Genomic DNA, 21,525 nt, shown 5'->3' with positions numbered 1-21,525 from the left:
GCAGCGACAGACCACGGAGCCGTTTACAAATCACACGGGGACTGAGCAGACACCTGTTTGTGGTGAAGGTGAGGCGGGAGTTGGAGCTGTGGAGAGGGTCCCCGCTGGTGGAGTGAAACTGGACGGTGAAGGTGAGGACCATCCCCAAAGGAAACGCTCGCAGTTTGTCTCTGGGGGACGAGAGCAGGACTGGGCTGCTAATGAACTGGACGTAAGACACAGGAAGCACCTATAGAACAACAGAAAGAACAGTTAGCCAGGCGTTCGCTTCGCACAAGAAGAATATTAGGTTTCAGGAGTAAATTGCGCTATTAAAAGGACTGGTTCTTTTATAGACTTTAGATTAATTCGCCGCGTTATTCATTCTAACTATCGGTGGGTAGGGCCGCGTAATTAATCACATTTTTATTAAGAGTCAGGTCATGTCTAAATGCCAATGATATGCGAGTTTTTTTTTTTTAAAGCCAGTCTTCTGTCAGTTGAAGCAAGTTGTTTGGAGCTGAGATCAGACTTTGGAGAATAAATTGGACTATTTTTGTGTTAAATGCCGCAGATTAAAAGTCTGTCGTGTTTAAAAGGTTCTATATTACACAAAACTACTCATATAATGCCGTTACGTTGTCAAAAACAGACCTGGAGTTGTGTTTTGTTTCATTCGCATTCATCTCCAAAGCTCAAAGCGCTCTGTTCCACCTTGTGATGTCATGAAGTGGTGGTTTTCAAGTTAAGTTCAAGTAGTTTCAAGCTCCTTTTACCTTTAGTTCAGTAGAAATTTGATCATTTCAGCCCTGGAGATGTCAAATGATTATAGTGAAGGTGTGTGGAGTTTAAAAACCACAGTGGAGAACTTCCTGTATCACCACATGATGACATCACAAGGTGGAACAGTGTGTTTTCAGTTTGAGAGAAGAAAAACTAAAGCAGGCATGTTTTTGATGGTAAAACACCATTATAACAGATCAGAAAATGGTGTGATATGGGCCTTTTAAGCACAAAAAAAAAATGAAATCCTGAAAGAAAATCTCACTTTGTTGTACGAACCGGTCCAACACATGGTTACTTAGAAAATACGTAACAGAATCAAAACATATGAACCAGAAATACCGCATAAAATTGAAACGATTACGCGAAATTACCCAAAACAATCTTTCTACGAGACAACATGAAGTGGCCAATTTATCTGTCAGTAACAATGATGGAGCTATAAATGTGAACCATCTTGAACACGGCAGAACTCCGACTGACCTTGACAGCCAGAATGATGGTTTGATTGACACCGAAGGTCTCTTGTGAGGTGATCAGCAGAGAGGAGATGCCAGTGAGCGAGCTGGAGCTGAGGAAGCCATTATCATCCACTTGTGCAATAACAACCTGGTCAGGGAAATCTAGCATCTGGTAGGAGAGCAGGCCCATCCCGTCTCTGTCAGGAAACACAGCATTGTCAGAACATTTCAAATATAGATTTCCACCAAAGTCAAAGAAGAATATAAAATCTGTCAACTGGGCAAAAGGTTGTAGGAGTGAAGATGTTTCGCTTCTTCGGTTCTGGTCAGAATACTGCTGGACATGGCCTTAAATCTGTCTTTCTATCAGACTTGAACTTTAAAAAACATTGCGGAAATCAAAGGTAAACTGTCAAAACCAGACGTAGAGACTTATCCTGCGTTTGTGTCCAGTAGGTTAGACGACTGTAACGTTATGCTCACTGGACTCTCCAAACGAGCCTTAAGACAGAACAGAACATCCAGAACATCCAGAACATCCATAACACTGCTGCTCGGGTCAGGACTAGAACCAGGAAGTACTTCACACATGTGTCCTGTGGCTCAGGTCTGTGGCTCCTGTGGCTCAGAGACTTTAAAGCAGCTCAGTGTGAACAAGTCTCTCCATGGACCAGCACCAAAGAACATCTCCCACATGAGCCATATGAACCATCTCACATGAGGAGGACTAAACCGGGGCTAAACCAGGACTAAACCAGGACTAAACCAGGACTGAACCAGGGCTAAACCAGGGCTAAACCAGGACTGAACCAGGACTAAACCAGGACTGAACCAGGACTGAACCAGGACTGAACCAGGACTGAACCAGGGCTAAACCAGGAATGAACATGAACTAAACCAGAACTAAACCGGGGCTAAACGGGGACTAAACGGGGACTAAACGGGGACTAAACGGGGACTAAACGGGGACTAAACGGGGACTAAACGGGGACTAAACGGGGACTAAACGGGGACTAAACGGGGACTAAACAGGGACTAAACAGGGACTAAACAGGGACTAAACAGGGACTAAACAGGGACTAAACCAGGACCAAACCAGAACTAAGCCAGGACTAAACCAGGACTAAACCAGGACTAAACATGGACTAAACCAGGACTAAACCAGGACTAAACCAGGACTAAGCCAAGACTAAACCAGGACTAAGCCAAGACTAAACCAGGACTAAACATGGGGAATCAGTGTTTCAGTTTTCTGCAGTTAAAACCTGGAACATTCTTCCTGAAGATGTGACTCAGACCTCGACTTTGACCATGTTTAAATCCAGACTCAAACGGTTCTGTTTATCTGTGCATGTGACTGAAAGAGTTTTATTCTGCACTTTTCTCCTTTAATGTTAATTTTATAATCATTATTTGTGATTATTTATATTTTGATTTGTTGTATTGTGATTTTAATGTCTTTCTTATTCTGTAAAGCACTTTGAATTACCTGCCTTATGTTTATTTATCCAACTTACAGGACGGAGAGGATATCTGACCAGAACTGAAGAAGCAGTTTGGATGAGCAGCCACAATGTTTTCACTCCTACAACTGTAGTCCAGTTAATATTTTTCTTTTCCTATGGATCACACCTGGACGACTGAGGGATCACACAGACATATTTCTACCCAAGCTCAATAATAAAACTCAAACACAGCTCAAAAAAACACAGCACTTTACCTGTTGGTTTGTAGCTTGAGAGCAGAGTTTGGTGCCATCAGTATTTGCCCAGTCTCGACTTCAGGGTTGAGCATTCGGAGCTTGTCGTAAACCTTATTCAAAGCAAAACATGAAATTAATTATTAATAAAAGGCTTTAAATCAGTCTATAGGCAGGAGAGACATGCCAATAGTTCAATGAAGTTTGAACTTGGACGCATAAAACACAATTATATCACCAGAATGTGCAGAAAAAAGCTACTTATCCACAGGGGAGTCGACGGGAGGGCAAAGGGTCTGTTGTCTGGAGCCCCGGGGTCTTAGGGGGCCCAGAATTGAACCATTTTCTTATTAATTTGTCTTAGAGGGGGGGCCCATGTGAGACGTCTTGCCCTGGGATCCCAAATTTCTGTTGACGTCTCTGCTCATCCATAATATTCTCCGCTAGATTGTTGTTGTTTTTACTGATTTAAACATGTAACTTATTCAGAATATTCAAATTATGATTATTCATATCCAGAACATTTTTAAACTGTCTGCAACTTTGATCATTATTGTGATATTATCGTCAATCTCAATTATTTTTAGCCGTGATAATCGTGACACAAAATTTCAACATCGTCCCAGGATTATTCACCTCCATCCTCTGTGGTCTTTGCACTAAACTACTTTTGTTCTGCCAAAGCGAAGCATCTTTAGTCAATCCGTTTACTGACATTTTCATTTTAAAAAGATTCTGCGATGGCATAAACATTACGCAAACTCGGGTTACGCTACAGACTCAGACGGGCAAACAAATACACCCATTGAAAAGTCATGTTTATGTTTATACGGTTGGCACAGAGACTCATTTTGAACTAGATACTAATTTGGGAAAGTATTGATAATGAAGAGATAACATTTTAGGTCAAATCTGGACCTTTTCGTAATAGTTTTAGAATTGATTTAATCTGCATATAGAAAAACAGTATACAGTTGAAACCAGAAGTTTACATACACAATCTAAAAAGACATAGGTTTTTGTTTTTTTTCTCAGTGTCTGACATGAAATCAGACTTAACTTTTCCTGTTTTAGGTCAATTAGGATTACCAAAATTATTTCTATTTGCTAAATGCCAGAATAATGAGAGAAGAATTTTTTTTTAGATAATTTTAATTACTTTATTGAAATGTATGTAAACATCTCACTGTATGTGTCTTTTTACATAGTGTGTGTAAACGTCTGGTTTCAACTGTAAACAATAAATGGCGCTTTTCCACATTCAAGACTCTGAAAGCGCTTTACATCAAGGAACCACTCACAAATTCAGTGTGTAACCAATGATTTTTTGTTTTTTTTTTATGTAGAGAGCGGGATTCGAACCACCAACCTTCGGATCAAACAGTACCAACTGACCAACATTATAATATTAAAAAAAACTACTATTATTTTGTGTAAAAAGGAACATTTCCCATCCCTTTCTTCAGTCCATAAAAATAGTTTAAAATTCTTTTGGCAATGAGTTTACCTGTATCTGAGTCTCGTCTTTAAGCTCATAAAGGCCGTTCGTGATTTGTCCCGCTGCACGATCCTTCACCCTCAGAACCACCTTGAGTCCGGTCCTTCCTTGGGTTTTCCCAGTCACTCTCATTCCAAAATTATGCTCTGCCTGAAGCTCCACATTAGTCTGAAGAACACAGCATTATGAGAATGTTAAAAATAGCTGCGGAAAATCAAATAAGGAAGAGATGAGGATGCAAGGAGCAGGGACAGCGGCAAAGCAGACACACTCCCATCACAATATAAACCAAGGGATTCCTCTACGTGATGGATTCAGTAAAATGCTGAATATAATTAACCATCAAATGTGTAATATTAAAACTCAGCACCTCGGAGTGTCTTGTCTGAACGTCCAGGATGTCTCTCTTGGTGGTGGACCAGTGAAAAGTGAGGCCCGGTGCAGCGTTAGCGAAGGTGAAAGGAGTCTGACTGCTGGTCAAACCGATCACATAAACAGGCATCTGCAAAGAGGAAACAGTAAAACAAACAGGTCAGAGGCTTTACATTTATAGAGCAGTCTGTGTGTTACAAAGAAAACCAGATTTCGGGGCATTTATGATGTAGTGTTCTATGTCGAATAGAACTTAATCAGGCCTATTCTGCAAAATGGGCTTTTCAGATCTTTTAACCATGTTGTAGTTGTTTCTTTCTTATTTACCCTCCAGAAGTTGTATTTGGAGTGATCCATGTTGTCCACAGTACACGCCCACTGTGACGTATTTACTTTGTTCTTTAATTTTATTTTCTCAGTCCGTGATACTTGCAGGATTCGGCAGCATCACGTAATCATTTTGGTACAAATGAAGAAAAAATCCATTGCTCCACTGTGTGATGTGCAGCTGTCCATATATGAAGGTATAATTGTTCCAAAAAGTTTGAATGAGTAAATGTTGAGATGTACACTGGCAAATAAAGTTTTTTTTACAGTTACAAATATCATTTTACGCTTACAAAATGTCTTTTTACGGTTACAAATATCATTTTACGCTTACAACTTTGTAATCTTACACGAACAAATCTGAAAAATTATGCTTTCATGAGTTTTGAGACATTCATTGCGCCGAGTTTGTCTCAAAAAGATTTGTAAGCGCAACGACTGAAAACAGCAGGGGGCGGGGCTAGAGGGGCCGGGGTTACTGTGGCAACGGCTAAACTGGTTTATGTACAGTAAAGGAGCAGTTAACCCGAATTCAGACGTCACCTTTATGTGATATTATGATGTGCACTATTCACATTTTAATAAGTTGTGTACAGTTTTTGTATACAAGTCGTTTTAGATGAATATTGCGATTTAAAAACTGCTAATTTTAACTATAGAGCGACACAAGCACATTATGTCATGTTTAATACCTGTGCTCCTGTCTTCATCCTCGTAATTGGTGCTTTGATTCGAATCGCCGTCAGATACACGACCTCGACTTCTACTTGGTCCTGCAAATACAAGAATTATCATCCCATGTAAACGAACAATACATCAAGACTATATAACCATCAACGATATTTTAATTAATTACCTGAGACACAACTACAAGCTTCCCAGTTTCAGCGTCGACAGCTTGAACCAGTCCAGTTACGGTGACGTTGCCGACAGCGGCGCCTTTGACGTGACCGATCGCACTGACAGAAGCCACCTCCTCTTTGGAAACGGAGAAAATGATGTTGGACTGAGGCTGCGGACCTCCCTCAGACGTGATCTGAAAGAGAAACAAGAAAAAATTACAGTATATAGTGTATAGTATAGGAGAAACTTCAAATAGGCCTGTCAGGAGAACACATTTTGGAAGTTCGATATGTCGCTGAAGTAAAGACAGATGATAAACAGTAATATGGAAACACATTTATGCCACTGGCAGCAGATTTAAGCCATAAAAACTACTAAAAATCTACAATATTGTTAAAAAATCATGAGCTGGAATAAATAAACAGCAGATCAAAACACTTAAATACTTAGTTTGCATCTGTAATGAGTCAGACAAGTTATTAATCGAAACTTTTAAGGCTCAAATCTCATCATATAGTCAAAAAATAACAAAAAATATCTCAGTAGCGCAAAGAAAAGTACCTGATTAGGTCTGTCACGATAACAAGTTTTGAAGTACGATATATATTGTAGTAAAACGATAATATTGAGACTAATTTACGGCTCTGACACGATCACCCAAAAGCTGGATTCTCCCCAAAAAACTACTCTAAATGTATAAAAAAGTTAAAAAACACAACGTGAATTAAAAACTTAAGTACTTTGTTTGCATCTATAATGAGTCAAGTTATGTATTCGACTCTCTACAGCTCAAATCTTTTCATAGTACAGAAAAATAACCAATATCCCACTAGTATAAAGAAAAAGTCCCCATGATAAAAAAATAAAAATAAAAAATTATAGTTCCATCTATCACACATGTCAATCTCAGGCCCGGGTGCCAAATCTGGCCCACGATGTAAGTATGTTTGGCCCATGAGATCAAATCAAACGCGCATTAGAGCTGGCACTAATACTACAAATCCCAGAATGCTTTGCTAGTACGCTGTTACGCAGTCGAGACCAACGCACAGAGTAAATGAGTGGAGCAAATGGAGCGTGAATGTTTTCTCAATGCACTTTTTCTACTCCAAGGACTGTTAATAGTTTGAAAGTTGAATTTTCATTGCATGACTTTTTTTGTTTTGTTTTTTTGTTATTGTTAGCTTGTTGGATTTACTTTAAAAAGAAACTTGAAAGGCTACCGAGAAAGACATAATATAATTTATTTATTTAAAAAAGAAATGAATACTACTCATGTGTCTTTTATTTCAAGATTTAATTTCTCATATGTTTGTAATATCAGGCTTGAGTTGTTCCAGATTTTGTGTTTCCATGTGAAAAGATTAAACATTACATTTCAGGTGAAGTCAATTTTTTAATAAATATTGAGTTTGGCCTGTGAATTTGTGTCGGTTTTTAATTTTGTCCCAGTGTGAATCTGAGTTTGACCCCCCTGATCTATCATATATTGAACAAAAAGATCAGATTATACTGACCTCATTCAGCTCCGCCCACTTTTGCCTCTAAATGTGACTAAACTGCGCTTTCTCTGTGCTGTGACTTACGGTTAATCTTAAATCCCATTCATTTCAACGGAGAATTTGAGGAAAAGGTTCACTGCTAAAATACGACGTAAATGATCGCTGTTCATTTGCACCGAAACGTCAACGCTGCGCCGATTCTCTGGAGGCTTTAAAACGGCTCTGTAGTCCCTATAGAACGCATTTCCTGTACAGATCAGCGGACACGTGCAAAATAATAGAACCCGAAAGATGACAGCGGCAACTTCCGGAATAAGGCGAATAGTAATTATCGTGACGGGCCTAAAATTCAAAGACAAGACCCAGATCAGAACACGACAAATACCTGCATCATCGCTCCAATCAGCAAAGTCATCCGTTTTGGGATGAGTTTGAACGGTGGAAAAACCTTAAAAATGGAATAAATAACAGTTAAAAGTTATTACACAAGCGCTTTTACGTGATACAAAACGATAAAACAAAACCACGTACCTCAATCCGTTGCGGCGCAGATGTAATTTTCCTTTCATTTCTGTCCACGACCGCAGCCGTCAGTGTGGTTTGCCCGATCGCGACGCCTTTTACGAGGAAAACGGCCGTGTCTTTTTCTGAAGATTCTGCTAAATGCCTGGGGAGAACGTTAGGATTTTAGCGAAAACACTTTCCCGAAGATGCTGACGTCATTTAGAAATCGAAAAACTTACTTTAAGGCGACGACTTGCGAAGCGGCTTTGAGTTTCAGACCCATATATTTGAAATAACTAACAGGGAAGGGCATCCTGTTCTCGTCCAGTACCCTCACGTAGGCTCTGACGGATTTACCGATCTCCACCTGTAAATCAGATATTGTTAATTAACGCAGAGGCCTCCAAAGATCATTCCGGCGATTCACGTTCTGTAGGTGGATGTATATAATGAGGAAAGCCTGACCTTGTCCACTACTCTGATGTAAATCTCCAAAATGTCCGACACGTGAACCGTAGACTTCGCCGGAGCTGGAAACGCTAAACAAAGATCATGAACCATCACCTTCACGATCCCAGAGTGAAGTGGAGCCACCTGTAAAAATCACACGTAACGTTTAACATGTCGTTGACGTCGCCCGCAGCGTTCGGCTCCAGTCAAATGAAGCTCACCGAGGTTAGCGGTTATAGCGGCGAATTTGGAGCCGAGTTTCGCATTTGGAATTCCGACCGCGAGTATAGTAGCAACCAAAGAGCCAATCTGGAACCGAGGCTGTTGAAGGTCACGCCCCTTCCCGCCCGCATGTCTGGTTTAGCAGGAAACGGCCGCTTAGCAACGCTGTCAATCAAACCCGTTGCTAACGCTAGTGGGAGTGACCTCGGGGAAAGAAGCCGCCTGATTTGTCTGTTATTAATGTTCATATCTTGATTCACAGACAAAATAGCAAAATAAAAACACCAGGATCCTGTAGAGAAGAGGTGCCCAAACTTTTTTTTTTTTTAAATCGAGGGCCACATCTGAAAACATTCGCCACAGATCGGTGCTTTTTACACAGATTTGACAGAGCCGCTGTGTATTAATAAGGCTTGAAACACACTCATTTTAGGTCTGTATCGTTAACGCAATGTGATGTTTGAGGTTATAGTGGTAGAAATAGTTTAATTTGCTGTTAAAAGTACTGCTTATGATCAACTGGGCAGGTTCAACGGGAGGTCTGAGGGCCACTTTTGGTTCCTGGGCCATAGTTTGGACACCCCTGATGTAGAGTGAGTTAATATGAACATTTTAAGACCAAAACGACGAGTCTGACTGTCACAGTTCTGCCTGTTTTGGTTATCCCCAGTCTAGTTTCGTGTTTCAGTCCTGCCTCCCTGTTTTCCTCGCGCCTGAAGTTCGTTGTTAATCCGGGGTGTAGCCTTTATGCTCTCCCTGTGTTCATTTGGAGTCGCTGGATCGTCTGTTCATTTGGTTGTTTGTTCTTTTAGACGACACGCACGCAGGCTCTTTAATTTTCGAATAAACTTTATGTATTCTTATTATTTATGTACACTAAATGGCCTTGCACCTTCTTATCTATGTGACATTTTGACCCCTCACCAACCCAGCAGAGCTCTACGATCTGCTGGGCAACATCTGCTGGAGGTCCCCCCGGTCCTGGTGCAAACAGTGGGGCGATCGATCTTTTGCAGTGGCGGGTCCAAAACTCTGGAACTCATTGCCCAGAGAGTCGCGTTCCATTTCTGACCTGCCTCTGTTTAAAGCCAAACTGAAAACTTATTTATTTAGAGTGACTTTCAGCACTTAGTGGCCCTGTGACTCTTTATTTTAATGATGTAATATGCTTTGTTGATTTGTATGAAGTTTATTGTTTTTAATCGTGTTTTTTAACGTTGTACAGCACTTTGGGCAGCCTGGGTTGTTAGAAGGTGCTATAGAAATAAAGTTTGATTGATTGATTGATGTATTCACCGGGACAAGGAGTTTGGCGGTTTTCTTGTGTTGCACGTGAGTCCAGTTTTTCACCTGCGTCAGTTACAGAGAGAGGAGCCACAGTTTTTCAATAGAAAGTGAATTGTAGCCAGAGTTGATGGAACCAGAAGCGCCCCTATTCGCACTTCCTATTTGTAACGCGGCGGCTAGCACGTTAGCTATGTCCATTTATATATACAGTCTATGATCACGACGCATTACGCATCTCCGAAAAAACCAAAAAAATACTGACCTCAGCTGTTTTTTTCACTTCCTGAAATGTGACGGCTGCAATTCCTTTAATGCTCGTGTTCACAAAGAAGTGCCCGGACCCCTCCAGCAAGGCGAGATTCACCTAAAAAGAACAAATTAATAGAAGCAAATTGTGAGAAAATGGATAAAACTAAAACTTACAGAGCAAAAATCCGACCCTGCCAAATCCGCCTGACTTACCCGCACTTCGGGGTGGTTATAGATCGTCACGGCGGTGGGAGTAACTCTGACATCTTCCACCAACAGCAGCTCCAGAGTTGCAGAGACGGGGGTCAGGGGCTCGTACTGTCAAAGATTAAAGAAAAAAAATCAATACTTCTACCCAAGACAATGTAATTAAATAAGTAAAAAGGATGTTCAAATGTACTTACAGGGCTAGAGACTTTAGCTGCTGCGAGGTGTGAAACTTGGTAGCCCATCGCGGTCACTGTAATCGCAGCTATTCCGGTTTGATGGTGGACGAGGACGGTCTGATGTCCTAATTTAGATCAATATTTTTATGAGTATAGCCATATATCGCTGCTGAGAAGTACTGCGATAAACCATAATATTGAAACTATTATCGTTACTAATTAAGACTTAAATAATACAAGATAACTCCAGTAAACTTTTTTTTTTAACTAGACAGTTCCATTAAAAGAAGTAGAAGTTTGATTCAGGCTCGGTTCACACTTGTAGCTCATTAGACAAAGCCAACAAACAGAAACTGTAAACAAACAGGTGTGTTAGCTTCAGTGTCGTTAGCTCCTCCCTCCAGACAGATATAAGGCAGTGTCCAGCAGTGATCTGACCAGAACTGAAGAAGCGGCTTGGACGAGCAGCCAAACGTCTTCAGTCCTACAACTTTTCGTCCAGCTGACACATTTGAAATTTACTTTTAATGACCGTAATCCCTCAGTCGTGCATAGTAAAAGACGTGAGCTGCAAAAATAACAAGATTTGAGCTGTGGAGGGGTGAATACGTCGCTTTTATGGCTAATTATTGTTGCGTTCTGCTTATCGTTACAACATTACAACAAAAATATCCCAAATCTCCCCATTTTTGCCAAGAAAAACATGCTCAAGATAAATACTCCCAAACTATATGGTTCCAGCTTTCATAACCTGAACAGGAAGTCGATATAGTGATGATCATGACAAGAAAATAGATGGATGGATCTAAATTATTACTAGTGAATTTGGATGCAGTTATTGTCATGAATAGAATGAATTTATAGATTTTTTTTTTTTTGTTCAACTGAAAATGAAGCTTAAATAAATGTATGTTTTGATGGAAGAAAGGAGTTTGTTTAATATGTTGTTTAATCTGTTCTTCCCATTTCTATTCCAGTTTAAATACGAAAAATATGTGAAATGTGCATTAAGTGGATACATGTATACTGACATTAATATGCTTCAAATAAATAAATAAATACATACATTAATTAATTATGTTGAATAAATAAATAAAAATAATAAAAATAATATGATAAATAGATACATAAATTAGAATAATATATATGTGTTTTTTGTTCAACTGAAAATGAAGCTTAAACAAATTTACATTTTAATGGAAGACAGGAGTGGGATTTAATAAGTTGTTTAATATGTTCTTCTCATTTCTATTCCACTTTAAATAAGAAAAATATGTGAAATGTGCATTAAAAAATACATTGAATTGAATAAATAAATAAAATAAATATATTAAATTGAATAAAGAAATAGAATAAATAAATAAGATAAAAAATACATAAATAAAATTGTTAGGTTTAATATATATGTATAAAAAAATCCTCTTGTATACTAGTTACACAGTTACTCTTGGTTTGATGTGGAGTTTGAGTAGTGTTTAATAAAAATATAACAGTGATTAAATAACAGGAACATTTCTTACCATGAAGTTTCTTTTGATTGTTGTCGTCCTCGATGAGCTGCAGCTCCATGGGCTTCGTGGGCTCGATACTGGCCAGTGAAACTTTTGTAGATTCCCAAAACAGACTTAACGAACTGAAGTTATCGAACTTTCTTCCTTGATGATCAAAAGCAGCGAGCTCCAAAATTGGGTTTCGGTAGTTGGAAACAGGCACCTTTAATTAAATAATACATGAAATATCAGTTTAAGATGTACCACGGGCCCCTGGCTGTTTAGGGATGAATTTAGAATGTAGAGAGCGATATAGACTAGGGGACAATAAACAATAAACAATAATATCGTTTATCGTGATAAAAACGGTCGACAATAATCACTAGAGGGACAATTGTGATAACTGCCAAAGAAGAATCACCATTGTATCACCAGAATCCACAGGGGAGTCGAATTTATAAAAAAAATGTATTTATGAATTTATTTTTATTTATTTACTTTATTATTGTATTTCCAATTTTATTTATTATTATTTTGTTTATAAAATGTCTGTTATGCATGATTTTGCATATTTATTTATATTATTACTACTATTATCATTATTATTATTATTATTATTATTATTATTATTATTACATTGTATTATTACTATATGTATATTTATCCTTATTATGCTTTTATTTTATTTTTTATTTTTCTCTTCGTTGTCCACGCCCATCAAAAAGGGGATCTCGTGAGGTGTGAGGTTTAAAAACAGAAAAAAACATAATCACAACGTAACTTGTATAATTGCAGATGATATCAACACTTGATTTAAAAAAAATGATAATAAAAAATTGTGGAAAAACAATAAAAGAATAGAGGACAAAGGTCTGTAGTCCTGGAGTTTAGGGGGCCCGGAATCGGACTCTCTTCCTATTAATTTGTATTAGAGGGGGGCCCATGTGAGACTTCTTGCTCCGGGCCCCCAAATTTCAGTTGACAGCCCTGTTCAACCAGAATATTCTCCACTAGATTGCAGTCGTTTTCACTGATAACAGCACAATACTTTGAAAGTTCTTTAAACATGGAACTTATTCATCAGATAAAATTATAATTACCGTATTTTCCGGACTATAACTTTCAGTTTTTCTTCATAGTTTGACCGGGGGTGCGACTCAAATGCGATTTATATGTGAAGTATGTTTATTTCTTTATTATTTAGTATTTTTTGGCTGGTGCGACTTATACTCAGATGCGATTTATATGTGAAGTATGTTTTTTTCTTTATTATTTAGTATTTTTTGGCTGCTGCGACTTATACTCCAGCGCGACTTATACTCCAGCGCGACTTATACTCCAGCGCGACTTATACTCCAGCGCGACTTATACTCCAGCGCAACTTATACTCCAGCGCAACTTATACTCCAGCGCAACTTATACTCCAGCGCAACTTATACTCCAGCGCAACTTATACTCCAGCGCAACTTATACTCCGGAAAATACGGTATTCAAATCCATAACATTTTAAACTGTCAGCAACTTGAACAATTATGGTGATATAATCGTTAATCTCAATTATCGTGACACCGGTTTTCAACATTGTCCCACGCCTAGTACGGACTGACCACTTGTTTGTTCTGTTGGAGCAAAGGGCAGGTGAAGTCGAGCTGCGGACTGTCGTAAACCGGGACCAGAGTGAGTCGCGATGGAGGAGCGCACACAAACTTCACCACGGCTGGCTCCACCGCAGGGAAAGGATTAGTCACGCTAGCTCTGTTCCCCACCATCACCTGCAGCACCTGAAACACAGACATCAGCAGATTATTACTTGGTGTAGTTCTATAGCCGCTTTATGTCGAGCGCTGCACCTGAAAAACGTGAAAAACTGAATAGCTCTTGTGCTGTTTTCCCCCCCCACACCTTCTGTACATATTCCTAGCGTTCCAACTATTCACTTTATAAACGCATTTCGCAACTTTCAGAAGCCAAAGCAGAGTTTTTCCACCACTGTTTATGTTAATGACGAACAGTTTTATAACGTAACTGCAGTGAAATGTGTGTTTTTTATGCGTGTTCACGTGTCCTGGGACGGCAGATGGAAAGTAACAGTATTTAAATCTGGTACAAATCATCTTTTCTTTTGTAAGATTAATGAATTTGTACATGGTCCCTGACAAATAAAGGATAAAGAGAGAAAGAAACCTCCAAGTAGCATGCTAACAGTGCATCAGCAATACTTCCTGGTTTCTCTGACCATAAGAAACACTTAATAAATACTGTATTTTTCAGATTATAAGTCGCACTTTTTTTCATAGATTGGCCAGGGGTGCGACTTATCCTCAGATGCAACTTATATGTGAAAGATATGTTTTTTTTCCTTCATTATTATGCATTTTTTGGCTGGTGCGACTTATACTCCAGTGCGACTTATACTTAGATGCGATTTATATGTGAAATATGTTTTTTTCTTCATTATTATACATATTTTGGCTGGTGCGACTTATACTCCAGAAAATTGAGAAATGATAGATGGAGACAGCACATCATGGTTTCATTTTGACCCAAAGAGCTGCTTTTTAGTGGTTTCCAGATTCTAGAAAGTGATAATATCATACTGCCAGAAATCAGCATTTAACAATATTAATTTTATCTGTCCCCATCTGTATTAAATATTATTGTCCAATAGAACGCTGTGACGTCATTTGAAACACAATATTTAAGGACCCACATTAGGCTATTTTCTGTGTTATAATGTCGTTTCCTCATCGCAAACAGACCTGGAGTTGTGTTTTTTTGTTCCATTCACACGTTTAACACAAACAAACCTGCATATTTACGCCGAGTTCTTCTCTCAAAACCGAAAACACTCTGTTCCACCTTGTGATGTCATCATGTGGTGATACAGGAAGTGCTCCGCTGTGTTTTTAAACTCCACAGACCTTCACTATAGAATAATTTGGTTGATTTCAGCTCTGGAATTGCAAATCTCTGCTGAACTAAAACGTAAACGGCAGCTGTTAACTTGAAAATTACCACTTTATGACATCACAAGGTGGAACAGAGCCTTTTTTTAACTGGATTTTACATCACAAAATAAAGTCTACCTGTTCTCCGAGGGCTCTGCATGTGACTCTGACCCGGTGCTGTTTGGAGCTGGAGGACGGCGGGCCGATGTGAGACAGACTGACGGACGCCTCATCCTCAGAAGTCAAGTTACAGAAGAACTTTGACGGCTCCAAAACCCAAGGCCACGGTCCCCCCACAAAGAGCATGTCCTTAGACGAGCCGAGAGTCACAACCGCCACAGACACGGGGTCTACGGCCTGTAGCACAAAAGTAAGAAGAATAATAACAATAACAATCATAATCATCATCCATTTTATTTATAAGTGACTTTTAAAACACACGAGGTACAAAACAAGTTAAAAACATAGAAACAAGTAACAAAATACCCATAATACAATGCAAAAGTGGTGCTGGAGTGTGGTTTTGTGGTGTAGGATGTATGTAGGAGTACAGGAAAATGTACTTGGTTAATAATACATGAAATTAAAAGAACTCAGTCAAATGTAAAAATCTCATATTAACCATTTAACTGCTGTTCAACAGAAGCAGGAAAATACTTTGGTTATGAAATTAAATATGTAAAATTATATTCTGTTTCTTTTTCCAGGTTCCTTATTGTCATTTTATATGGGAGGGTGTGTGTGTGTGTGTGTGTGTGTGTTTAAGTAATAAAACTGGGAAGAAAAAAAAAAAAAGAAGTAAGAGGGAAAGGGCGAATCATTTTGAAAGAAGAGAAAAAATAAATAATTTAGTGAGGTTCTGTTTTTTCTTTTCATTTCATTTTTTTCATTTTTATTTCAAACAAAGAGAGAGAGAGAGAAAGAGAGAGAGGGAGAGAGAGACAGATAAGGGGAGAGAGAGAGATAGAGAAAGACAGAAAGAGAGATAAGGTAGAAAGAGACAGAGAGAGAGATAGAGAGACTCTTCTAGAGAATCTTTCTCTCTTTCTATCTCTATCTTCCTATCTCTCTCTTTCTCCCCTTATCTCTTTCTCTCTCTGTCTTTCTATCTCTCTCGTTCTACCCACATCGCTCTAACTCTGTCTCTTTCTCTCTCTTTATATGTAGAGCGATAGAGAGAGTAAGAAAGAGATAGCTCTTTCTTTCTCTATCTCTCTTTCTACGTTTATCTATCTCTATCTCTCTTTCTACCCTTAGCTCGCTCTCTTGCTATCTCTATGGGAGTGTGTGTGTGGGGGGGGGTGAGTGTGTGTGTAGGTAAGTAATAAAACAGAAAAAAAACCTAAAGAAATAAGAGATAAATGGCTGAAAGAAGAGAAAAAATAAATAATTTAGTGGCGTTCTATTTTTTTTCTATTCATTTTATTCTCATTTCTTTTCAGACAAAGAGAGAGAGTGAGAGAGACCGAAAGAGTGAGAGGGAAACAGATAAGGGGAGAGAAAGAGATAGAGAGAGATAGATAAGGGTAGAAAGAAAGGCAGAGAGATAGAGACAGACAGAGAGAGAGAGCGAGAGATAGATAAGGGCAGAAAGAGAGAGAGATAAGGGTAGAAAGAGAGAGAAATAGAGAGATAGACAGAGAGCTAGGTAAGGGTAGAAGGAGAGAGATAGAGCGAGAAAGAGAGATAGATAAGGGTATAAAGAAAGATAGAAAGAGAGACAAGGGTGTAGAGAGAGAGAGACAGAGAGACAAAAAAGGGTAGAAAGAGAGAGATAGAAAGAGAGAGAGAACGGTAGAAAGAGAGATAGAAAGATAGAAAGAGAGAGATAGGTAAGGGTAGAAATAGAGAGAGATAGAAAGAGAGAGATAGAGAGATAGGAAGGGAGATAGAGAGATAGATATGAGAAAGAAGAGACAGATAGAAAGAGTGATATAAGGGTAGAAAGAGAGATAGATATAGAGAGATAGAGATAGAAAAAGAGAGAGAGATAGACAGAGAGATAAATAGAAAGAGAGACAGGGATAGATCCATAAAGAGACATGGAGATAGAGATACAAAGAGAAAGAGAGTGAGAGATAGAGAGAGCGACAGAGCGAGGGTGAGATAGAGAATCTATATTTGATATTCTATTTCAACAGCAGAGTTGCTTAAACACATTCGTCATCATTTCTCATCCTGTTTAACTTCCTGTTTGAATTACTCGTGTCTAAAAGCATTAGCACATTTAAAACACTCTTCTGTCTACGAAAGTATGAAACACTAGTGAGAAAAAACAGTGTATTCACCTTTAACGGGAGGTATGCAGCGATGGTGATCTTGGCGCTCAGGTGGACGTTGCCGTGAGTGTAGCTGACCGTGAGCGTGGTGTAACCCGCGGTAACAGCCTTCACCCTCACGCCGCTGCAGTGGTCCTGACCCGGGGCCAGTCTCCCTGAAACAAGAGCCAGAGGTTATTGTGTGAATAAGGCAAACATCACGCACAGCAGCAGAACAAAAAAAGAAAATTATTACAACAATATGAAAGTGTGTAGTCTTAGCTGCAGTGTCTGGAGGTGTACACTAGGGGTGCTGCATCTTATTATTGGAATTGTGTTACCATCAGTTTTCTGCAGCTAAAACCTAGTCCTGATTTAGTCCTGGTTTAGCCCTGGTTTAGCCCTGGTTTAGCCCTGGTTTAGCCCTGGTTTAGCCCTGGTTTAGCTCTGGTTTAGCTCTGGTTTAGCTCTGGTTTAGTTCTGATTAAGTCCTCATTTAGCCCTGGTTTAGCCCTGGTTTAGCCCTGGTTTAGCCCTGATTTAGTCCTGATTTAGTCCTGGTTTAGTCCTGGTTTAGTCCTGGTTTAGTCCTGGTTTAGCCCTGGTTTAGCCCTGGTTTAGCCCTGGTTTAGCTCTGGTTTAGCTCTGGTTTAGCTCTGGTTTAGCCCTGGTTTAGTTCTGATTAAGTCCTCATTTAGCCCTGGTTTAGCCCTGGTTTAGCTCTGGTTTAGCCCTGGTTTAGTCCTGGTTTAGTCCTGGTTTAGTCCTGGTTTAGCTCTGGTTTAGCTCTGGTTTAGCCCTGGTTTAGTCCTGGTTTAGCCCTGGTTTAGCTCTGGTTTAGTTCTGGTTTAGCTCCGGTTTAGCCCTGGCTTAGCTCTGGCTTAGTTCTGATTAAGTCCTCATTTAGCCCTGGTTTAGCCCTGGTTTAGTCCTGGTTTAACTCTGGTTTAGCTCTGGTTTAGCTCTGGTTTAGCCCTGGTTTAGTCCTGGTTTAGCCCTGGTTTAGCTCTGGTTTAGCTCTGGTTTAGCTCTGGTTTAACTCTGGTTTAGTCCCGGCCTCCTGCTGAGGCCGGGACTAAACCAGGGTTTTATTCTGCACTCTTCTCTTTTAATATAAATTTTATGATGATTATTTATGTTTTTTTAATGTCTTTCTTATTCTGTAAACACCTTTGAAATACTTTGTGTCCAGATTATGCTATACAAATAAACTTGCCTCTCCTCACTTATAAAAATGGTTTGCGGCGTAATAAATACATTGTTTTGGTAATTAAAATGTGTCTTTTTACAGCTTCTAGAATAAAGTAAATCACAAAACCCTGCTGATTTCAAACCGAATCTTACCGTCGAGCAGCTCAAAGACTCCCTGGTTTTCCTCCTCCACCTGCAGGTCAAAGTGGGAGCAGTCACTCAGCATCACTTGATACTGCTCCATCTCCTCCAGCAGCCCAAAGATCCTGAGGGGGAGCTCAAGAACCTGCTCGATCCTGGCCTCTACGGCGCACGGAGCAAAATCCATGGCAACCGGCTCCACCACGTACACCTGCGGGGAGAAAATTACAGATCTTTCACAAACGCATTCAACGATTTCGAAAGGTACAAGCGAACTACAATTATTACTCAAATTGATTAAGCGTCAAAATAGGTAATGGGCTGTCAGAGTTTGAATTTAAGAGCGAATTCATGGCTAAAAAGTATTTGACTGAGGCCTTATTATTACAGTTTCTTTAATTTAAAATATCCAAAATGTTATAATGGCTTTTGAATGATGACTGTGAGTTTGAACTTTGAAGTGCAATATATCAATGAAGTAAATATAGTTGATAAATGATAATATTGAAACCCTCTCCCTGTAACTGCTGCTGTCAGACTCGTCATTTTGATCTTAAATGTTCGTATTAACCCGATCCTGGGGTTTTTATTTCACTTTTGTGTCCGTAAATCAAGATATGAACATTAATGACAAACAAATCAAGCACTTCCAGTAGCCGTATTGTTTCATTTAATGCTACAGTATCGATATCGTGGGCTGCTGTATCGATATATCGTCAAGAGTTTTGTTTTTTTTTTGTATATTTTACCTAATTATTCTGTCACAGCGTTACGTTTGTGTGGCTTGTTTAGAGGAAAGAAACTCATTTATGCAGAATATTTGACATTTGATTCACTGTTTTGAAGATTAAAACAGATTTATTTCATATTAACTTTGATTTAATAAAGACTTTTAATATCACAGTTGTTTTAGCCAATATGTTGTGAACTTTAGAGCTGTTAAAATGTAAACGCGGAGCTCATATAAACTGTGGATGAATAATATTGACCACTGTGTTTTTGATGTGTTTTTCTAGTTGGTAAAATGCACAAAAAAAACGCACTTTGTTTTGTTGATTCATCTTCAATAAATGGACGCTAAATAAAAAAATAAAAATAAAATACATTTTTATTTTTTGTGAAAATGGGGCTGATCATAAAAGTCTTTATTTTTCACTGAATCGTAATGAATCGATTTGAAATATATCGTACTTAAGTAAATGATAATATTGCAAATTAATTTATGCCACACAAAAACCCAACAGCATTTAAACCACAAAAACTACTCTAAATCTACAATATATCTAAAAAAAAACATGAGCTGCAATAAATAAACAGCAAAACGAAACACTTTAGTACTTATCTTGCCACAGAAGTTATTAAATTCAACCTTCTGTGGCTCAAATCCAGCGAAAAAACAACCAAAATGATCCCCCCGAAGATGATTATTCCATCTAACAAACTGAACTGAACAATAACTCGATATAGTGATTATCTGGACAGGCCTATATCCACCTCACCGTCTCAAAAGCGCCTAAGCGAAACGCAGAACATCATAACTTTTTTTAATTTACTTTGAACAAAAATGACTTACAACATAATAACGGTAAAAGCCATTAACAATGCAGAGAGATTAGGCTCGCCGTGCCAAGGGAACACTCGGGGGAATGAAATATCGTCGACAGCTTACCTTCATCTGGCCAAAATACAGCGGGTTCCGTAGATCGTGAGCATAAACCACGCTCAGGCCGATGTCGCTGACCGTCGTCATCAGCCCTTTCACCGTCACTGTCGCCACGGCCTTGTTGGACGAGGACCAGCTGAAATTGCCGCTGCCTCCGGAGGCCTGCGACGAGTAAAAGACATTTTAAAAGGCGATTATTTTCAGCCCCGGTCGAGTTGAGTTTGGCGCAGGAAAACGTAGAAGCTTTGTTTTGATTTGTTGTATTGTGATTTTAATGTCTTTCTTATTCTGTAAAGCACTTTGGAATTACTTTGTGTACGAAGACAAATAAACTCGCCTTGCCAAGTCTCAGTAAAGTCCAGCTCCCACAGATGAATGCTGTTGTTTTGTCCTTGAGCAAGACACTTAACTCACTTTGTCCCTAGTGTCTGTGTACTCTGGTGTATGAACGTGCGACTTGTTTCTTGATGTTTAGCGCTTTGAGTGTCTTGAAGGTGGAAAAGTTCTATATAAAACTGTGACCACGAACGTAAAAGTATTTTATGATTTCAGTCACATTTGCATTTTGAATTTGAATAATCTCGCTTTCTTCCCTTTCCCCAATTTAACTTGGTGCATTTTAAGGCTAATCCATTAATTCCAGTTCTTACAGAGACATTTTTAGGCTGTTTCTTGGAATAAAATGTTTAATTATCACGATGTAATACCAAAATAACGAGAGCTTGTCTTAGTGACGATAAAACACTCGTTGTAGTCCATTAAAAAAGCGATCGGGATGTAAACCATAGACTGTATATATAAATGGACTTAGCTAACCTGCTAGCTGCTACATTCCAAATAAAAAGTGAGCATGGGCGCACTTCTGACTCAACTGACTCTGGCTCCAATTCACTTTACATTGAAAAACTGTGGCTCCTCCTCCTTGTTGTTTTGGTCTTAAATGTTCGTATTAACCCGCTCTACATGATCCTGGTGTTTTTTTTTATTTATTACTGAAGATATGAAGCTATTTTTGCCAGGAAACGCAATATTTCCTTAAACAGAAATGGGGGCCAGAGGCATAATCTCTCACCGATCTACAACTCTATCCTCAGACCCGAAGCAAACAGGAACAAAGAGAACAATAGACGGTTGAATAGGGTCGTTAAGGCTGAAACTGGAGACAATAGCTGTTCACAGTTTCAACGTCGCTAGCTCCTCCCTTCAGACAGATATAAGGCGGTGTCCAGCAGTAATCTGACCAGAAAAGTCTTCACTCCAACAACGATTTGT

General features: G+C 39.1%; 2 protein-coding genes across 3 annotated transcripts in view; both read right to left on the bottom strand.

Annotated features, from left to right (window-relative positions):
* Positions 1–21,525, bottom strand: part of LOC117373874 (protein Wnt-7a) — a 219,650-nt gene that overhangs the window by 11,541 nt on the left and 186,584 nt on the right. The gene's annotated exons all lie outside the window — the stretch shown is intronic.
* Positions 1–21,525, bottom strand: part of nup210 (nucleoporin 210) — a 56,343-nt gene that overhangs the window by 20,861 nt on the left and 13,957 nt on the right. For both annotated transcript variants that reach the window (XM_033969500.2, XM_033969501.2), the window contains exons 12-31: positions 20,260–20,415; positions 18,603–18,801; positions 17,289–17,434; positions 15,139–15,357; positions 13,660–13,833; positions 12,083–12,275; positions 10,581–10,687; positions 10,390–10,494; positions 10,190–10,291; positions 8,434–8,562; positions 8,208–8,335; positions 7,996–8,131; positions 7,850–7,912; positions 5,976–6,155; positions 5,812–5,892; positions 4,791–4,922; positions 4,430–4,588; positions 2,944–3,035; positions 1,246–1,420; positions 54–229 (exon numbers count right to left, since the gene is read on the bottom strand). In XM_033969500.2, coding sequence (XP_033825391.1) covers positions 54–229; positions 1,246–1,420; positions 2,944–3,035; positions 4,430–4,588; positions 4,791–4,922; positions 5,812–5,892; positions 5,976–6,155; positions 7,850–7,912; positions 7,996–8,131; positions 8,208–8,335; positions 8,434–8,562; positions 10,190–10,291; positions 10,390–10,494; positions 10,581–10,687; positions 12,083–12,275; positions 13,660–13,833; positions 15,139–15,357; positions 17,289–17,434; positions 18,603–18,801; positions 20,260–20,415 — 2,852 coding nt within the window. The remainder of the gene's footprint in view (positions 1–53; positions 230–1,245; positions 1,421–2,943; positions 3,036–4,429; positions 4,589–4,790; positions 4,923–5,811; positions 5,893–5,975; positions 6,156–7,849; positions 7,913–7,995; positions 8,132–8,207; positions 8,336–8,433; positions 8,563–10,189; positions 10,292–10,389; positions 10,495–10,580; positions 10,688–12,082; positions 12,276–13,659; positions 13,834–15,138; positions 15,358–17,288; positions 17,435–18,602; positions 18,802–20,259; positions 20,416–21,525) is intronic.

Source organism: Periophthalmus magnuspinnatus, chromosome 7 (assembly GCF_009829125.3).
Source record: "Periophthalmus magnuspinnatus isolate fPerMag1 chromosome 7, fPerMag1.2.pri, whole genome shotgun sequence".
In the NCBI taxonomy this organism is placed as follows: Eukaryota; Metazoa; Chordata; class Actinopteri; order Gobiiformes; family Gobiidae; genus Periophthalmus; species Periophthalmus magnuspinnatus.
This window is presented reverse-complemented; position numbering and strand designations above follow the sequence as displayed.